Source organism: Perognathus longimembris, chromosome 5, assembly GCF_023159225.1.
Source record: "Perognathus longimembris pacificus isolate PPM17 chromosome 5, ASM2315922v1, whole genome shotgun sequence".
Taxonomy (NCBI): domain Eukaryota; kingdom Metazoa; phylum Chordata; class Mammalia; order Rodentia; family Heteromyidae; genus Perognathus; species Perognathus longimembris.
This window is the reverse complement of record NC_063165.1, coordinates 6,608,340-6,625,501: the sequence shown is the minus strand read 5'-3', so window position 1 is coordinate 6,625,501 and position 17,162 is coordinate 6,608,340. Positions and strand designations below refer to the sequence as shown.

General features: G+C 51.3%; 2 protein-coding genes across 2 annotated transcripts; one reads left to right on the top strand and one right to left on the bottom strand.

Annotated features, from left to right (window-relative positions):
• The first annotated feature begins 4,605 nt into the window (after positions 1-4,605).
• Positions 4,606-9,568, top strand: Smim11 (small integral membrane protein 11). Its single transcript, XM_048346261.1, has 3 exons — positions 4,606-4,714; positions 7,778-7,944; positions 9,370-9,568. The coding sequence occupies exons 1-2, from the start codon at positions 4,703-4,705 to the stop codon at positions 7,940-7,942; spliced, it is 177 nt and encodes a 58-aa protein (XP_048202218.1). The 5' UTR covers positions 4,606-4,702; the 3' UTR covers positions 7,943-7,944; positions 9,370-9,568.
• A 3,919-nt stretch (positions 9,569-13,487) lies between these two features.
• C5H21orf140 (chromosome 5 C21orf140 homolog) lies at positions 13,488-15,030 on the bottom strand. Its single transcript, XM_048346260.1, has one exon. The coding sequence runs from the start codon at positions 14,799-14,801 to the stop codon at positions 14,022-14,024; it is 780 nt and encodes a 259-aa protein (XP_048202217.1). The 5' UTR covers positions 14,802-15,030; the 3' UTR covers positions 13,488-14,021.
• Between the last annotated feature and the right edge of the window lie 2,132 nt (positions 15,031-17,162).

Sequence of the window (17,162 nt, the reverse complement as noted above, 5' to 3'; positions counted from 1 at the left end):
AGCAACCCTGGTCCCTGGGCTCCGCTAAGGGGTGGGAACGGAGCACAGATAGCATGCTCAGCCCGGCCCACCCCTGCTCTGCACCGGTCAGTGTGTGCCTACCGATGGGGAGAATAGGCCCGGGGTGACTGTGATCAGATGCATTGGGTGCCTGTGATCAGATACATTGGGTGACTGTGATCAGATGCATTGGGTGACTGTGATCAGATGCATTGGGTGCCTGTGATCAGATGCATTGGGTGCCTGTGATCCAGATGCATTGGGTGACTGTGATCAGATGCATTGGGTGACTGTGATCAGATGCATTGGGTGACTGTGATCAGATGCATTGGGCGCCTGTGATCACATGCATTGGGTGACTGTGATCAGATGCATTGGGTGACTGTGATCAGATGCATTGGGTGCCTAGATGCGTTGGGTGCCGTGATCAGATGCATTGGGTGCCTGTGATCAGATGCATTGGGTGCCTGTGATCCAGATGCATTGGGTGCCTGTGATCCAGATGCATTGGGTGCCTGTGATCCAGATGCATTGGGTGCCTGTGATCCAGATGCATTGGGTGCCTGTGATCAGATGCATTGGGTGCCTGTGATCCAGATGCATTGGGTGCCTGTGATCCAGATGCATTGGGTGCCTGTGATCACATGCATTGGGTGACTGTGATCAGATGCACTGCATTCATAAGCTGCCTTGTGCAACTATTTAAAAAAAATTTTTTTCCCTAGACGTGCTTGTTGAATGGAAAAAAAAAAAAAATCTGAGAGCCCGGAGCATCTCAGTTACTCTAAAGGAAGATGCATGCAGGCCGGCTTCCTAAGGGCACGCTAAATGTGGTAGATCCAAAGGAGCCTCCGTGACTCCTGGCACTCCTGCCGCCCCTTTCCTCCTCACAGGCTAAGTGACGGTGGATGAGAGCCCCCCCCCAGGCCACACCCCACCGCAGGGAGCGCCCCACTCCCGCCTGCCTAGGGAGCCGGGAAGCGGCCAGGACCCACTGCGCCTGCGCACGCTGCGGCATGCTTCGCTGCGCCGGCGCGAGAAGCGGTGCATTTCGGGACTTGTAGTTTTCCCAGCGGGCTGGTGGGAGGGGCGGGGGGGGGCGGGTGGTGGCCGCGCGTGTGGCGGAAGGCCTGACGCGGGAGGCTCCGCCGCCGCCGCCGCCGCCGGGAGCGGTGAGTGTGTGACGTCGGGGCTGGCTGGCTGGAGCCTGACCGGAAGCGGCGACGCTCTTTGGAGTGGGGGGGGAAGGGGGCGCCGGGGGTCCGGCGGTCGTCCCGGCTCCGCGGCTGCCGGCCCGCCTGTGGCCGCGGGAAGGAGGTGGCCACCGAGGCCTGGCCACCGCCGCTGCGGGCCGAGCGCGGGCCGGCCCTGGGTTGTTGGGCCTGAGGGGGTGGTCGACGGAAGACCTTGGAAATGTGGAGGGAAGCGATGTCGGTCCGTGGCCCGCGCGGCCCTCGGGGTCCGCGGGACCCTCATCCTTAGTGGGGTGCGGAGGCCCAGGCCCGCAGGGCACCCCGAGGCGGGCTCTGAGCAGCCGGGGTGGGCTGGGGCCCGGGCAGGGGGCGGAGAGCCGGGTGACCGGGGGGGGGGGGGCCCTCCCCACACGTCCCGGTGACCCGGGGCCCTGAGGGCCGGGTGACTCGCCCTCCCCCCTCCCCACACACGTCCCAGTGACCCGCCCCACCCCCCCACGTCTTGAGGGCCGGGTGACACCCCCACCTTCCCCACAGGTCCTGAGGGCCGGGGTGTGACCCTGCCTCCCCCCTCCCCACACGTCCCAGTGACCCGCCCCCCCCCCGCCTCCCCCCTCCCCACACGTCCCAGTGACCCGCCCCCCCCCCCGCCCGTCTTGAGGGCCGGGTGACACCCCCACCTCCCCCACAGGTCACACACACACTCACACTCACACTCACACTCACTCAAAACGAAGGGAACCTGCGACGGAAAAAGCAGAATATTCTACGTAAATAGAAACGTTTTGCAGTCGGACCCAGGCCATTTGCTATTATGCGTTTTAAAGCTAGTTCTCGGGTAGACTTGATTTTTTTATTTTCCCCTGCAGTTCATAAATTGCGTGCTCCTGGAATTTGTCCCCATCTTGGTGGGTTTTGTAGTTTGTCCTTAGATACCAACTGCCTTGTGTTTCTAATCAGGTGGATATCTGCTATCAGAGCAAATAGCCTACTGATATTTTATAGCTTTCTTGATTGATTCTTTTCAGGAGATCTGGGGTTGTTTTTGCGGGGGGGGGGGGCGGGGGGAAGGGCTATAAAAACGGTTGACTTGGAACATGTAATTCTAGGGAAGCGGGGAAAAAGTTGTAATTCAGATCAGTGTGGAGGAATGAATAGAGCTGATCTGGGTGGTTTGCCCTCCCTCCCCAGTACACCCGCCCCTCTCACTACTATTGCAGATACACTGTTCTTCCTTGAATTTTATCACGTCAGGAAGTTGAAACAACTTCCAGTGTATTTATTTCCTTTAGCTTTTTAATTTGGAAGCTTTTAATGCTCTCAGAATATTATAATTTGTCTGTCCACCTAGCAGAAAATTGATATGTACTAACTACAAAGCTATCCGTGTATTTTGGCAGTCAGGTTCTCTGGTATCAGAGAGAAGGGTGAGTTGTAAATTCCCAAGTTGGGGGCTCATTCTTTTTGGATTCTGATTTTTAAGTAGTAGCACTTGCATTTTACCCACACATTTGCCGAGGGTGCACATCTATTGCCCTTGACGCTACCAGCAATAGAGTCCAGATATCCGGTCCTCCCTGTTGCCCTCATTGTTCTTTATTTCATACCATATTTGCGATGACTGGATTTGCCCTGGTTGTCACTCGCTTAAGACCATTCAGCTTGGCTTACCCATTAGTGGAAGGAGAGACATTTGTTGTAAGAATAATACTTGACATGGGACTTAGTACTTTTTTATGTGCTGAACGTGGTGATTAGCACTTACCAGCTGATTTCTGAAGGAGACTTTTCAGATGAGACTTAGGGGGCCACGTGACTCCTCCAAGGTCACATTGCTGGTATGTGACACAATTGTCAGACCACTGCATGTTCTATTCCTGCTGATAAACTTTATGGACTTAGTATTTTCCCCTTGACCTTGGAGATCAATATCCTGCCTTCATCAACACAAAAAGTCTGCAATTTGCTTCAGGAAATTTGTGGGAAACACTATACTCACCTCCTTCTATTATAAAAATTGCATATAACTCAAGTCCAGAATTATAAAAATAAAATTTAACAGAACTTAAAACATTGTGTTTCCCTATCCAATGTAGCTAATCCATAAGATTATTAGTGACTGAATGTATTTCTAGAAACAAATTATAACATGTGAAGAATGTACTTCCCCAGGAATGTGCTGTTTCTTAAAGCAAGGGGGTCATTCGGTTATACATGAAGGTAGTGAGCGCCTGCCTGCCTTTAGCGTTGTCACATTTAATCAGGGCTGTGCTTTAAAGTCCTGTCCTCAGCTTATCTGACTTTGGAAAAGTGGGAAACACGGAGTTATCTTGTGCCAGTTGCTAGCTGGCTCTCAAGAGACTGTAACCTTCAGTAGATGAGGCTTGACCTTTAGATGCTCTTTTAACTGAAAGTCCTTCCTAAAACATCCTCCGGAAAGTTCATCTAAAGGAAGTCTAAAGTCCTGTGATTTTCTCTGCTTTTCTTAGTGGTAGATTCATTCCCCATGATTTGTAAGTGCAAAGCTGCACTGCATCGGAGAACATGGAGGTGAAGGCCAGAACCGCACTGGGTGGATTCAAATCCCACCTAGAAGTATTACTTAAACTTTGTTTCCTCTTCGGTAAAGTGGAGATAATGAATAGTAAATGGTCTGATAGGGAAATTATATAGCCTGAATGGATTCATTCACTCATCTAAGCCCTTGAGCACTTCCTGGCACCCTAAGTTAAGTTGTCAAATATGGTGGCATCAGGTTTTAGAAGAAATAGGGCGCTTACCAGCTTTTCTTCATGTACAGATGCACCAAGGCCCTAGAAGCAAGGCCCTCCCCCAGTGTGGAAGTGATTTATGGAGAAGGTTCTCTTGAGCTAGGTGTCATATTCTAAGAATAGTGACAAGTGAGGCCTCAGAGCAACTCGTATGCTGGACTGCCCTTACCTTCCCACCTCCAGCCTGGCCTTCCACACGCCTCCTTACTCCTTAGAGGGAACTGTAGGTACAGATTGCTTTCTTGGGATATTTTATTTCCTTGTCATGTATTCCCTTCCCTCCAGGAAAAAAAACATTAAACCAAGATGAGCTCAGTGGGAGACAAAAACAGAAAGACATTAGTCTCCAAACCAGCTAGTGTTCTGGGCAGGAGGTTGGGGGGTGGGGGTGGGGAGCACCCTTAGGTGTCAGAGGAATGGGATAGGAGGCAATATTCCTCAGACGCAGCACCATCTCCTCTGCCAGGGCTGTGGAGGGCTCCCGGGGTTCGCTTTCTGCTCAGCAAGAGCCTGGCTAGGATTGGCCCTCACCCAGGCTTCTGCCTGCACCAGGCCTTGGGCTGCCCTGCTCAGAATCTTAGCCCTACCGTGGTCTGCCCTGAAAAAAACCTCAGGCTGATAACGTTTTTCTTCCACCCCAGATCCGAACTTCCAGCTCCTCGGCCTGATCTTTCTGCTTCTGCTCGGGCCCTTGTCTTGGGGAGCTACAGTGATCAGCAGTGAGCTCACAGCCCCATAATGAACTGGAAGGTGAGAATGGTTTTAAACCTTTGGAGCTTGGATTTCTCTCTCCTCCCTGTAGCTTCCAGACATCCCTGAGACCCTGTAGATGTAAGAGACGAGGGTTGCTTAGCTGACATTTGTAGAGATTCCAGTCCAGGGGCACTCGGAGACCTCCTTGCTTGGAGCCTGTGGTGGGGGTGCCCTACGGCAATGGTGGGGAGCCTGGGGGAGTAACTGCCCACCTCAGGAGCCAGAAAACAAATGAGGAGGAGATCGGCATCCCATGGTCCTCTTCGCAGGTGCATCTCCAGAGACCAGAAGCCTTCCCATAAGCCCTCACTTCCTCAAGGTCCACAGCACTTTTAATACCACCAGCCAGGGGACCACACCTTTAATGCAGGGCCTTTGTGCACCCCGATTGTAGACATCACAGCCGTCATCGAGTATAGCAGTTCTTTACAAGTAGACTGGTTAAAATGGGAAAAGAAGCCGACCCTGGTGGCTCGCGCCTGTCATCCTAGCTACTCAGGGGGCTGAGATCTGAAGATCATGCTTCAAAGCCAGCCTGGGCGGGAAAGTCCATGAGACTCTTTATCTCCAAAAAGCCAGAAGTGGAGCACCACGTGCGCAGCAGGAGAAAGCGTGGCCTCCTTATTTAAGAATTCCCCCATTTCTCACTTTCCAGGGATTGGGGTTTTGATTTTCACAATGATTGTCGATCTCATTGAACAGTGGTTCTCCTTGTCTCCCCTACAAGTTCGGGGTGTTGAGGGATGGCGGGGGTGTTGGCACACACCCAGCTGAAGCCCTTGGGAGAAGCAGCACTCGAAGGTCCTTCTGGGGTCCTTCACCTCTGCTGCCGTCACTCTGCCTTCCTTCCCCTTGGTCCTGAAACTCGGCCCCTTCCCTCCTCTTCTCCATGCTATAAAAAGAAAGTCAACACCGAAACCACTTGGCTGTGTCTTTGAGCTGACCTTTCCTTCCCAACTCCTCACTGAGCTCACGCGGCCTCCCAGTGCCAAAGCTTTTCACCGTGCGGCCCGGTGGGTCAGCCAGCCTAGAACACCTAACCTGAACCGTGTGCGGCGACATGACGTTCTCTTTGCTCCTGGAATGAGAACCTTTAAGAAAGCAGAAGGAAAGGCTTGGGGGGCTGAGGAGGTCCGTGGGAAGGGGTGCCAAATCAGAGCGGGGTACCTGAAACCAGGGTAACTTTTTTTTTGGTGCCGGTACTAGTGTCACCACCTTTTACTGCTGTCCTAATAATCTTTCATAGCACATTTCCTATGTTTCTACAGGGGTCTCATTATTGACTTAAATGAAAACAATTGGGAGAGTTGGATCACCTGTTACCCGTGGCCTTCATTACATAATAATTATTCCCCACAGCAGCCTTCCTCAGACAGCTATGCTAGCAGTTAACTGATTTCCGAAGCACCGAGTCCGGTTCTCCTGTGTAAATTCAGGAGCCGAGCTTTGCTGGCTTGCGTGGTTCCGGGCAGGGCTTCGGGGGTGGGGAACGCGTGCTCTGTATCAGCAGGTTCTGTAGTGATGGGGACTCAGGTTGCAGTGCTCTTGGGCCTGCACCAGACCCTTCCTCCCCCATCACTCGCCCTCCTGAACTATTCGGTCTGGCATGGATGACAGGGAGAAATTTACAAATGGCTGTCAGGGCAAATGGCAGCTCGGCTCAAAATCCTTGTCTAAGTCTCAAGCGCAAAGAATGTAGGTAAACTTACAGGAATATATCTGTATATAAATTGTGATTTCACTAATTCCAGTTCATTCAAACTCGGGAATAGACCATCTACGAGTTAGAATGTTAGCTTCCAGTTTTGGAATGGATTGTCACAAGAAGGAGACTGTCATCTTCCGGAAGCCTTATTCCTTGTCTTCTGTTTGCTTGCTTATTTGTGCGGGTACTGGGACTTGCACTCTGAGTCTTACACTCTTACTCATCTTTCTACTCAAGGCTGGTGCTTTTCCACTTGATCTGTGCCTCAACCTCTGGCTTTTTACTATTTGATTCGAGATAGGAGACTCATGGATTTATCTGCCCAGGCTGGCTCAAACTGACATCCTCAGATCTCAGCCTCCTGAGTAGCTAGGCTTGCAGGCATGAGCCAATGGTACTCGGCTACTTTTTTGTCTTAAAAAATGAAGGGGTAAACCAGGTCATCTTTAAAATTCTGTCCAGCCCTCCGGTTCAGTGGGCATGACCTTCCCAGCTCCCGTATTCACTAACTAGCTTCAACCCAACCTTAGGGAAACTACCAGAGGCGTTCAAAGGCCCTCCTTGTAGTAGAATCTGATTTTAGTGGTTTACATATGATAAGTGATATGTTAGCAATTTAACCTAATGATTTCATGAGGTTAAGTTCTACCTTGTCCTCTAAACTAATAATCATGAAAGTGTACTTTTTACTTTATTTGGAAATGGATTTTCATCTCATAATGATTTGATGATATTTGCCATGTTGATGAAATTAGTCTAGTATTTGCTGTTTGAGCCTTATATAGAAGTTCACAATAAAACCTACTAATACCAAGAGCATTATTCCCCTTTCCTCCAATAGGAGATTAAAGGTACAGTGAGTGATTTGGGCTCATTTTCCCTTCAAGTGCTGGGGCCAAGACGTCTTTAGAAGTGAGGGGCAGTGATGGCCTAGCAAAGCTAGGGGATCCGGAAGGGAATTCTGGTCCAGCCTTACTTTGCAAGGGAAGTGGCAAATGCTCACACTGGCGCAGCTCTGAGCAGGTGACCTGGTCAGTGAGGGGCAGAAAGGAACACAGCTTTAGCCCAATGGACGCAGCTCCGTCCCTCAAGAGCAGGGGCCGGAGTCGGCCCATCCCATCGCGCACAGCCAGACTCAACTGTGTCTGGAGTTGAGGGCTGTTTCCATCTGGGAAGTTGGGAACAAGGAGACAGAGCTATTGGTGACATGGGAAGGGAACTCACAGCTTGGGTAGTAAAACCCCAGTGTCTAGCCTTGTGCTGTGGCATAGTAATTACTCCGTAAATATCTGTTGGGTGAAGGAGCATGCCATATCGTGGATGGAATACTTGGAATGGTTTCTTTCTTCCCGAAGGTCCTTGACCACGTGCCCCTGCTGCTGTATATCTTGGCTGCGAAAACATTGATTCTCTGCCTGGCGTTTGCAGGAGTAAAAATGTACCAGAGGAAAAGATTGGAAGCAAAACAGCCCAAGCCAGAAGCTGACAAGAAGCAGCAATCAGAGAAGAAAGACACCTGAAGGTACTTGGGCTTTGTGGCTGGGACGTGAGGTCCTGCAGCTCACGGGGGACTCCGTACCCCCCGTGGACGGCATGCCGGTGCAGGAACGCACCGCCGCTCCGGTGGGGCCAGGTCCCCAGGACTCGCGGTGCCCAGCGGGGTGCGGCCTCCGGCCCCTGAGCCAGCTCTGGGCCTTCTCCACCGAGAAGCCAACGTACTCAGAACATGGCCTGTGATGCCCAAACTCGCGCATGTGCAGAGAAAAGGGGAGGCAGGGACCCACAGGGCATCTGAAACCCCAAGGTGAAGGGACTCTGTCATCAGATAGTGTCACACCAAAGACTCTTTGCACATTATTCCCCCCCACCCGCCTACCCCGCGCACTCCTGCGGGCCTTTCCTGGACTGGGATGCCTTTGCTACATTCTCGTGTCCCGGCCTATGTGGTGCTGAGGAATCGAACCCAGGGCTTCATGTATAGGAGGCGAGCACTTTACCACTAGGCCATATTCCCAGCCCCATCCGATGGTTCTTACATGGCCACAGTTACTGTGGAAACCACAGGGGTTAGGTGGCTCCAACGCCCTGCCCACCCGCCATGCTGTTTCTGACAATAGGCTTTCCCAGAGCAGAGCGTAAAGGCAGGCGTTGTCAGTAACAGCAGCAACGCAGTAGCACCGCATGGTGGTTCTGTGCTGTCAGCCCTTCTGCAGTTTCTGAAGAACATGGTGAGAGCAGAAGTAGGAAGGAACTGAGCCAGGTGAAACACAGCACCCTGCCCAGCGCTGGCCCCGCTGCACTTCGCCCCTTCCGTCCCCCGCCAGCTGCCCCCAGCCGCTGCCCCTCCGCAGCCGGGGCTTTCGCCAGGCAGGCGTTACTCGTACAGAATCTTGCCTTTTAGAAGCACGTTTTGATCATGGAAACCGAGGAGTAGCCAGACCTAGAAATACAGAAAGTTCTTGGTGTCATTGCTGATGGCCACGTGCAAAACATGAAACTTTGACTGAAATTGGGTGGAGGAAGAAGGTGCGCGTAGAAATGAGGAAGGGCGAGGGCAGAGCTTGAACAAGCGTTGACTGGATTTCTGTTCCAGAGCAAGCCATCCTGAGGGCGTTAAGGGGAAGGAGCGGGGAGAAGTGCAGCGCGGGGTGACAGATGCCGCACTCCGCCTGCAGACGTCACCGGAGTCCAGGACATGAGATGGCTGTGAACAGCGGGGTTTGGAACTGACTCAGGCGCTCGCCTTCCTCCTAGGCCGGCCGCCTTCCTTACACAGAAAGCCTGGCAGCTGCGAGAATTGCCACACCGCAGTTTCAGTAGTCGATAAACGTGGGCGGTTCCCCCGTGGACGCTAAGTGCCCACACGTCAGGTTCATGTTGAGCAAGAAAAGCTTCGGCTGTGACGTCACCCGACCTCCCTATTCACCCCTCTGGTCTTCCTTTCTAGATTTTGCCACTCGAACGGCATCTGGAGTGGACTCCAGCTGTGAAGAAAGAGAAGAAAGGCTTAGTAATGACTGAGTATGTCGGAGAATAAACTCCCGGACGCATACCTTTCACTTAGAATGATGTGAATTTTTTATATGGTTTTTAAAAATCAAGTATTTTGTTTCTTGAAATAAAAGCAGTCTGGTCTTTTGAAAGCATTTAGTCTCTCTCTCTCTCTCTCTCTCTCTCTCTCTCTCTCTCTCTCTCGTGCATACACACACACACACACACACACACATACACACATTTATTATGAGAGAGGAGAGTTTTGCATCTTTTTCACAGTACTTCCTAATGGGGAACAGGTTTTGGATCCATTTGCACAGAGGCCTGGACACAGACGTTTCCCGGCTGTATGGGATGAGATCCCAGAGAATGACCGCTTCCTCCAGCTCTTCTCCGCTCCCCCACTACCCACCCCCCATTTACCCAGTTCCACCCACCCCCTCCCCAGTACCATCCTGAGTGCCGTTCTCACTGCTACGGAGGCTGTGTACGGTCCGCGTGCTGGTCCAGGAGTGTTGGCCCCCGGTTGGTCTGAGAAGGGAGTTAGGGACCGATTCCTGTTTGTGAGTGACTCCTTGACGCTGGACTTGAACCGCTGGCTGGCTGCCGGTGTCGTCCCAGTTTGGGGGCACAGAACTCGCTGAGCCTCCGGAGGAAACACACACAGCGACTTTGATTTCACTGTGATTGCTGAGCGGGTCTAACGTGACAGTTCCAGGTAGGGTGAATCTGGAGCTGTAGTGCCCGAAGAGTGTGAAGGAGATTCTTTTTCTTGTCTTTTTATTCTTAAGTACTTGTACAAAAGGGTTTAAATCCCACATGTCAGTTGGTAAAATCAATGCATCAGTGTCACCCTTTCATCGTTCTTGCCCCCCTCCCAACTCCACCCATCTCCTCAGTTTACCTAGTTTCATTTAAGCTCCACCTCAGCCCCCAGAGAAGCCTGCTTGGCAGCCCCCACCCCTCATGGGCCCCAGGGCCTTGGCTCTGTCTGCAGGGCTGGTCCAGACCCCAGGTACCATTTCATTCCCGCACAACCCCTCGTGTGCCTCCCAAACTTGCAATAGAGCGTCGGCTATTGACACAGAATGAAGTCCGCTTAACCAGCAGATAACCATATTTATTCAAATACAGTTGCTTTTCTAAACCTGGATGTTTACAACTAAGTTTTGGAATGTTCAGAACATCTATGCATCATGGGAAGTTTAGTGGGGGTTTAGCACAGGTTGAATTACAAGCCCTGGCTTTTCTGTGAACGCTTTGTCTTCGGCTCCATTGCCTGTGCGCTCTTGTACCGCTAGGGGGCGATGACTAGCAGCGCGGTGGAGTCGGTATCATTTCACAGGTACATTCTGGTTTGAATGGCTGGAAGTGGTAGGTAGACAGGGTTTAAAGCCCAGCCGTGGCTCCCTATCGGGACCAGGGCTGTCCAGGGGCTCCGGACCATAACAGGAGGAGGAGGCAGGAAACAATCATCCTGGAGCGGACGAAAGACTTCAGAGAAAGCCCAAACTGGGAGCTGCATTTTCTCCCCACGGCACCAGCCAGGACCACGTGCAGCTCCTGATCTTAACTGCATGCATGCCTAACATATGTACTTTTTTTTTTAAGCTTGCAACACAGTAGCAGAGGAAAGAAAGGCTGCTGGCAGCAAAAATCTCTTCAAATAAGCCCAATAGAGCAGGCCTGAAAACTCCCCGTCCCCAGTGCCACCCGGTGTGGTGGCCCGCAGTCCCCACGGGGCAGGACGTTGACAATGGCTCAGTCAGGAAGAGGAGGTTAAACTGTGGGGTGAACAGTGGTATGCAGTATGGGCTTGAGAAGTCAGCCTGACCAGAGATGAAGAGCGTTACGGTTCAAGGCCAGCCAAAGCACAAAGAGGAGTGAGATCCTGTCTCAGCAAATAAGCCGGGCGCGATGCCACAGGTCTAGTCTCGGGAACAGGAAGAACGGGTGAGAGTTACGGTACTTGGGAGTCTGGATCGAGGACAGAGCGAGGCCAGGGAGAGCCGAGGAACTGGCCAGAGTGCTGAGTTTGTGTCGGTGCAATGGTGTGCACGCATGTCTGCGTGTGTGCAATTGCCTCCATCTGCTCTACCAAGCACACTCTCTCCCGCTGGGCATTCGGAGCAGTGGGCAGCCCCTCAATTCCAGAAGCTTTGCCCCCAGTCCAGCCCCAGGGCCTGGACTCAGCTCTCACCGCCGACATCTCCCATCATAGAGCAGCAGCCCCACCTCTGGCTGCCAAGGGGCCCCAGGCCTGGCACGCCCTTCCAAGCCTGCAGAAGGCCCTGCAGTGCTTGATGAGGGTTTCCCGCTAGGACGACTGGGATTCTGGTTCCCAGCCTCCTGTCACGAGCTGTGTGCGCATCTCGTTGAGTGATCGTCCAGTGTTGCCTTTGTAAATTCAGCTTAGCGTCCCCTGTCCTGTGTGCCGCTTTTCTGAGCTGGATGAGGCCAAGATGTAAAAAAAAAAAAGCAGTTGGTATTGTAAGAAGCAACAGTGCTCACACATGGAGGAGAGCTCAGCCCCATGGGTTAGCCGGGTACGGCTGCACCCATCACACTTGGATTGGGCCATTGGGTAGCAGGCTCCATGTGCTTCTTTGCTCTGAGCTGGTTCTTGATGTGTCACTCTGATCTGAGGAGCGGAGGATGGCCAACACCATGAACTTTATTCCCAAAGACTCATCTACAGCTGTGTGGCTCAACCGTGTTGCCATGGATTGACACCAGCTATGACTGCACTAGATAGGACTGTTCCCAGGCAGATTCTGGCCTGCACTCGCCGGTCTCCTGTCCAACCACACCAGAAGAAATCTCATGGTTAATTCCCTAATCTATTGCTGATGATTTTAAAAAGAAAAGCCAGAGAACAAAAGTTCCTTTGATCAAAGCATCTTGCATGTTTCTACTCTTGCTTCCCAGTGGTAAAAAGAAGTGAAAATCCTCCTCAAAAAGCAAAAAGAAAGGAAATGAGATCAGCCATATTAGTTTGAATTGTGGCCACATTCTCTTGGAGCTCGGCTTCATGAGCTTCAGTTTTCTGAGTACACACAGACGCCAGACACAAGATAGTGACTTGGTGTGTGTGACAATCTTAAAGGCCTCCACTGATTTTACTAGAGCAAACTGAGCCTCAGGAAGTAAGCTAACTAATCCACAGTCTCATAGCTAGTAATAAGCTGCAAACTTTATACACTTCAGATCCCAACTAGATCATTCAATTCCCAAGTCCTTTTAAAAAGGCTGGAAGTCCTTGTGCCTTGCAGGAAACACTTCTTCTTAATTGTGGATGCACTCTTATGTAACTAAATTGCACGTTAATGTTGGCCCGTTTGATCTCTCTGATTATATGGAGGTTCTTTCTCCAGCTTGCATTTCTGACGACTAAAAAAGATCTCAGAGGAATAGAACTCCGAGCCTAGATTATTAAATTGTCTTGGTTTTCAAGCAACAACAAAAAAATAGCTCCCACTGGCTTATTCTGTTCATCTAATAACCTAAAAACATTCCATGATTTTTCTCAAAGGAACATAATGTACCTTCAAAAGGTATCCTACCAACCCCTCTGCACCGTGACCTGCATTTTTGTTGTGACGTGCAGCTGGTTATGGCCACTTTGCCAGCTTCAGACATCATACACTTCTGATATCATGTAAAGAAGGAAAGGCTAGACTTGACCAATCGAGCTAAGCATGCTGAGCATGGCCTTAGAAGCAGACCACGCCAGGGACAGCTTCCCGTCTCGGTTTCCTCGCCTGTGAAATGGGATGGCAACAGCTCTCTGCTGTAGTTGTCATGGCGACTGAAAGCGCTGCTGCTCATTGCTAGGGAGGCTTCGTGATTCAATGATCAAACGTGGCCTCTCGATTTGAATATCAGCTCTTCTGCACAGCAGAGGTAATTTAATAATAGCAAGCTTACATGATAGTCATTTTAAGGACCAGATGAGTTAGCTCAGGTGAGCAGCTGACTCCTACACACACACACACACACACACACACACACGCACGATAGGAAAGTCATCACCTTGTTATCGATCTCTGACTGGTCCTATGCACACTGGTTAGTGCTCATTGCCCTAGAACTGTGGGTACTTGTGTACTAAGTGTGAGCTGAGGGCAAGCCCACGTCTATCCTCACATCCAGCCACCCGCATTTAGCCTCACACGATGGCAGGACATTGAAGAGACCTAGGAAGTTTGAATAGTGTTATTTGCTCTCTAGGGAATGAAATCCTAAAATATGTGAAATGAAGGAGGGGGGAAAGGTCACACAAATATACAGTACGGGTTGGTTTATCAGGTACATTGCCAGTTAAAAATAACATTTTAATTAGCAGAATTATTCATTAGCAGCCATAATCCTAATGGGCCTTAATCCTTGCATTGACGTGGCCTTCATAGTGACTTTAACAAGAGGAGAGTTGAGACCTCTAATTTGCCAACAAGCTTTTAATGAATCCTCCATGAAACTCGCGGCTTGGCCAGCATCCGTAGGAACCTCTCAGTCCCCGTTACACCCTCTGAGGTCACCCCTGGAGTTTCTCTGGTGGCCGTGGAGCAGTGTCAAGCACAGCAGAATTGATGATGAAGACCATACCTACTGCTTGTCGGAAAGATCGTTTTTAGAAAATTTCCCCAGATAATAGTTTTCCCATCTCCGTACTTTGTTTGTCAGTGTTTTCCACTTGGTTAGGTTTATCCTTTCAATCCCTTTGCTAATTAAATCATTGAAAAGTATATACTGATAAGAATAGACACTGTCAATAGACTGCAAACAAAACTCTTTCCTGTTATTGATGATAAACCATTTCATAGAAGACCAGGCTGAGTCTAAGGGATTCAGGTAATTATAAGGGGAAGGCAGGATCAGCAGCTCATGGCCATACAACTTGGCTACCTGGGGACAACACACAATGCTTGTTAAGTTAATGCCTGCGGGGCTGGACGGCTGGGCGCCAGGCTTCTTGTCTTCCTTTGGCTTTGCTCCATCCTGTTGCCTCTCTCCTTTGACCACGATGGCGCACTTGCCGTAGGTCGTCTTCACCACTTCGCAGAACTCGGAGAAAATGTGCTCTTCTCGTCTGATACAGAGTTCGTCTCTAAGGAATATCCGATACTTCCAGGGCACCCAGCCCTGACTGCCTCCGCCGTGTACGATACACCAGGACGGGGTCTGCATGAGATACCGGTCACTGAAATCCTCCCCCGTCACCAGGCTTTCCGGGATGTCAGTTTCCCCTAAATACACCGTCTTAAATCCATCGTCCTGCAACATCCGCAGCATTTTCAGATACTGGAGGCATTGCTTCCTCTTGATGCTATCAAACTGATTCCTGATAATGATGTTCTTTAGAAGAGGGTTTGCAAAATGAAGCATCGTGGCTCCCGAAGCGCTTTCCCTGTCTCCATCAGGGGTGCTCGCTCTGATAGGTGAAGGACAATGAATGACCTCACAAAAGGCTTTCTTCCAGCCGTGCTACTCCCATAGCGACGCCAGACCCAAAGCATCATGGGACACAGACTCAGAAACGACTCCCTTCTGGCCTGGAGGATATGAGAATGGGGATTGGTCCTTGGACATCACTTCCACCATCGATGCAGTCTTGCGGTTCAGTGGGATGGAAAGAAAGATGTGCGGCCCTTCATCCATTCCAAAAGTATTTGTGGCACACACATGATGTGGGCGTTGTGCCCAGATCAGGGCCGCCTGATACACCCAGGGAGGCCTGGCGCGTGTCACTGTGCACACTGAGCTCCCACTAGCTGCCTGCCTGCGTGCTTACACAATCAAGAGTAGATTTACCAGGTGGTAGAAAAATAGTCAAGACCAGAACTGGAATGAATAAAAATGGGAGCCAAACGATACAGAAGATCAAAAAAAATAATTGTCTTTGATGAACAAGATTGACACATCTTTCGTCAAACTAACTAAAAGGGAGAGAAACCCTCCAATTAATACAATTAGAGATTAAAAAGAGAATTTTCAACAGCTAACAGGTCCTTGGGAACATAGCCAAAGGGATACTGAGACTCCGGCCTGTTCCTGTCTTGGGTACGAGATAAGCAATTTCTTCCACCACACGCTTCTGCCACGGGGAGCCCAGGCCATGGGGACAAGCCACTACTGTGGGCTGAAAAATCTGGGGGAAGCCCAAATAAATTTCCTTCTTATACTTGTTTGCCTTGGGCTTCACCAAGAAGAAACTGCTGAACCAGCTGCTCACGGAAGACTTGTGATCTTACCACACAAGCCAGCCTAGGGAAATCTCTCAGTCCACACTTGGAAGTAGGATTTCTACTGCATGCACCCTGGTTTCACCGTCACGGAGTACTTGATGGGCTAATGGTAAGTTCTGTTTCTGCCTGGGAGTGGATTCCAGCAAACCACCCCACAGAGGAGAAGCAGGCCACTCGGAGAGCTTCCTTGCCTTAGCTGGCCTTGTGCACACTCTGTCTCTTTCTCTCTCACTCTTTCTGCTAAATCTGTGCGCACATCCATGAGTGGCTGTCCTCTTCCATGTGAGAGAGCACACAAGAGAGTATATTCATATTGTGCATGGGTGTCCATGGGGATGGATGGAAGGTGTGTGTGTGTGTGTGTGTGTGTGTGTGTGTGTGTGTGTGTGTGTATTCCTGGAAGTATATTTACACGTGAGTGTTTGGATGAGAGTGCTTGAGATGTGTACATCAGTGCGTGTGAGCTTGAATGCGATGGGAGCATGTATAGATGTGTGTGTGTGTCTGTGAATGTGTGTGTGCATATGTGTGGGTATCATAAATCCCTGCACCTGTTGGTGCACGCCCAATTATGCTTCCTGTTTTCTGGTAGCTGTGCCAGAATGAGAAGGCAGAAGCCCACGCTGAGCCCTCTGCCCACGGCAGCCCTGCCACGCAGCTGGGAGAGGCCAGAGTCATTATCAGGGCAATTGTCCGGTCCTCTCCAGCCTCCTCGGGTACCCGGTGGGCTGAGGCCGGGCCGGCACCGGCTCTGCCTGGACAAGTGTCCGCCTCACCGCCAGGCCCTGCTGGCGTGGGGGCCCCGGGCTGGGAGGCTCCCACCTGAGCTGGAGTTCCACCAATGTCCACGGGGGTGAGAGGACCCCAAGGTCACACAAGGACACCTCAGCCTCCTGGAACCGGTCTTTGCAAGCTGGAGACCGGTGGGTGGAGAAATCACAGCTCCGAGCTTCAGGGTTTGTTCTCCGTGCAGACTTTTTGACGCAGAGCTGTTTGTTTTCATGCACGTGGAAAGGTAGGGAGCGTGACGGGGTTCCCTGCCTGCCCACGAGGACCCCAAGGAGCCAGGAGCTGCGGAACATGGCTGGAGACCCTCAGGCCTCAGGGAGCCGTTACTGCTGCCCCCCAGGTTGGGGCCCTGGGCCTCCTAGGTGCAGGCGTTCACACCCCCCTGCCCCTGGTGGTGGGGAGGAGCCGAGGGCCATCCTGACAATAATGGGGGGCGGGGGAGACTCATCCCTTCCACACTGGCAAGTTTCTTCTTACCTGGAAGGAGAAGACGTGTGAACAAGGACTTAACGAAGCCATCCAGGCCTCTGGCACCTCACAGGCTTACCTTTGAGTCTTCTGTCCGCCGGGTGACACTATCCACGTTTCTGAGCCTCAGGAACCCAACACAGCCCTCGCCGGGTTCATAAGAAGGCCACCAGGGCCGACGGTGTAAATGCACCTGTGATGTCGTCATGGTTCTTTAGTTCATTTTCTTCCTAGCGCACCTGTC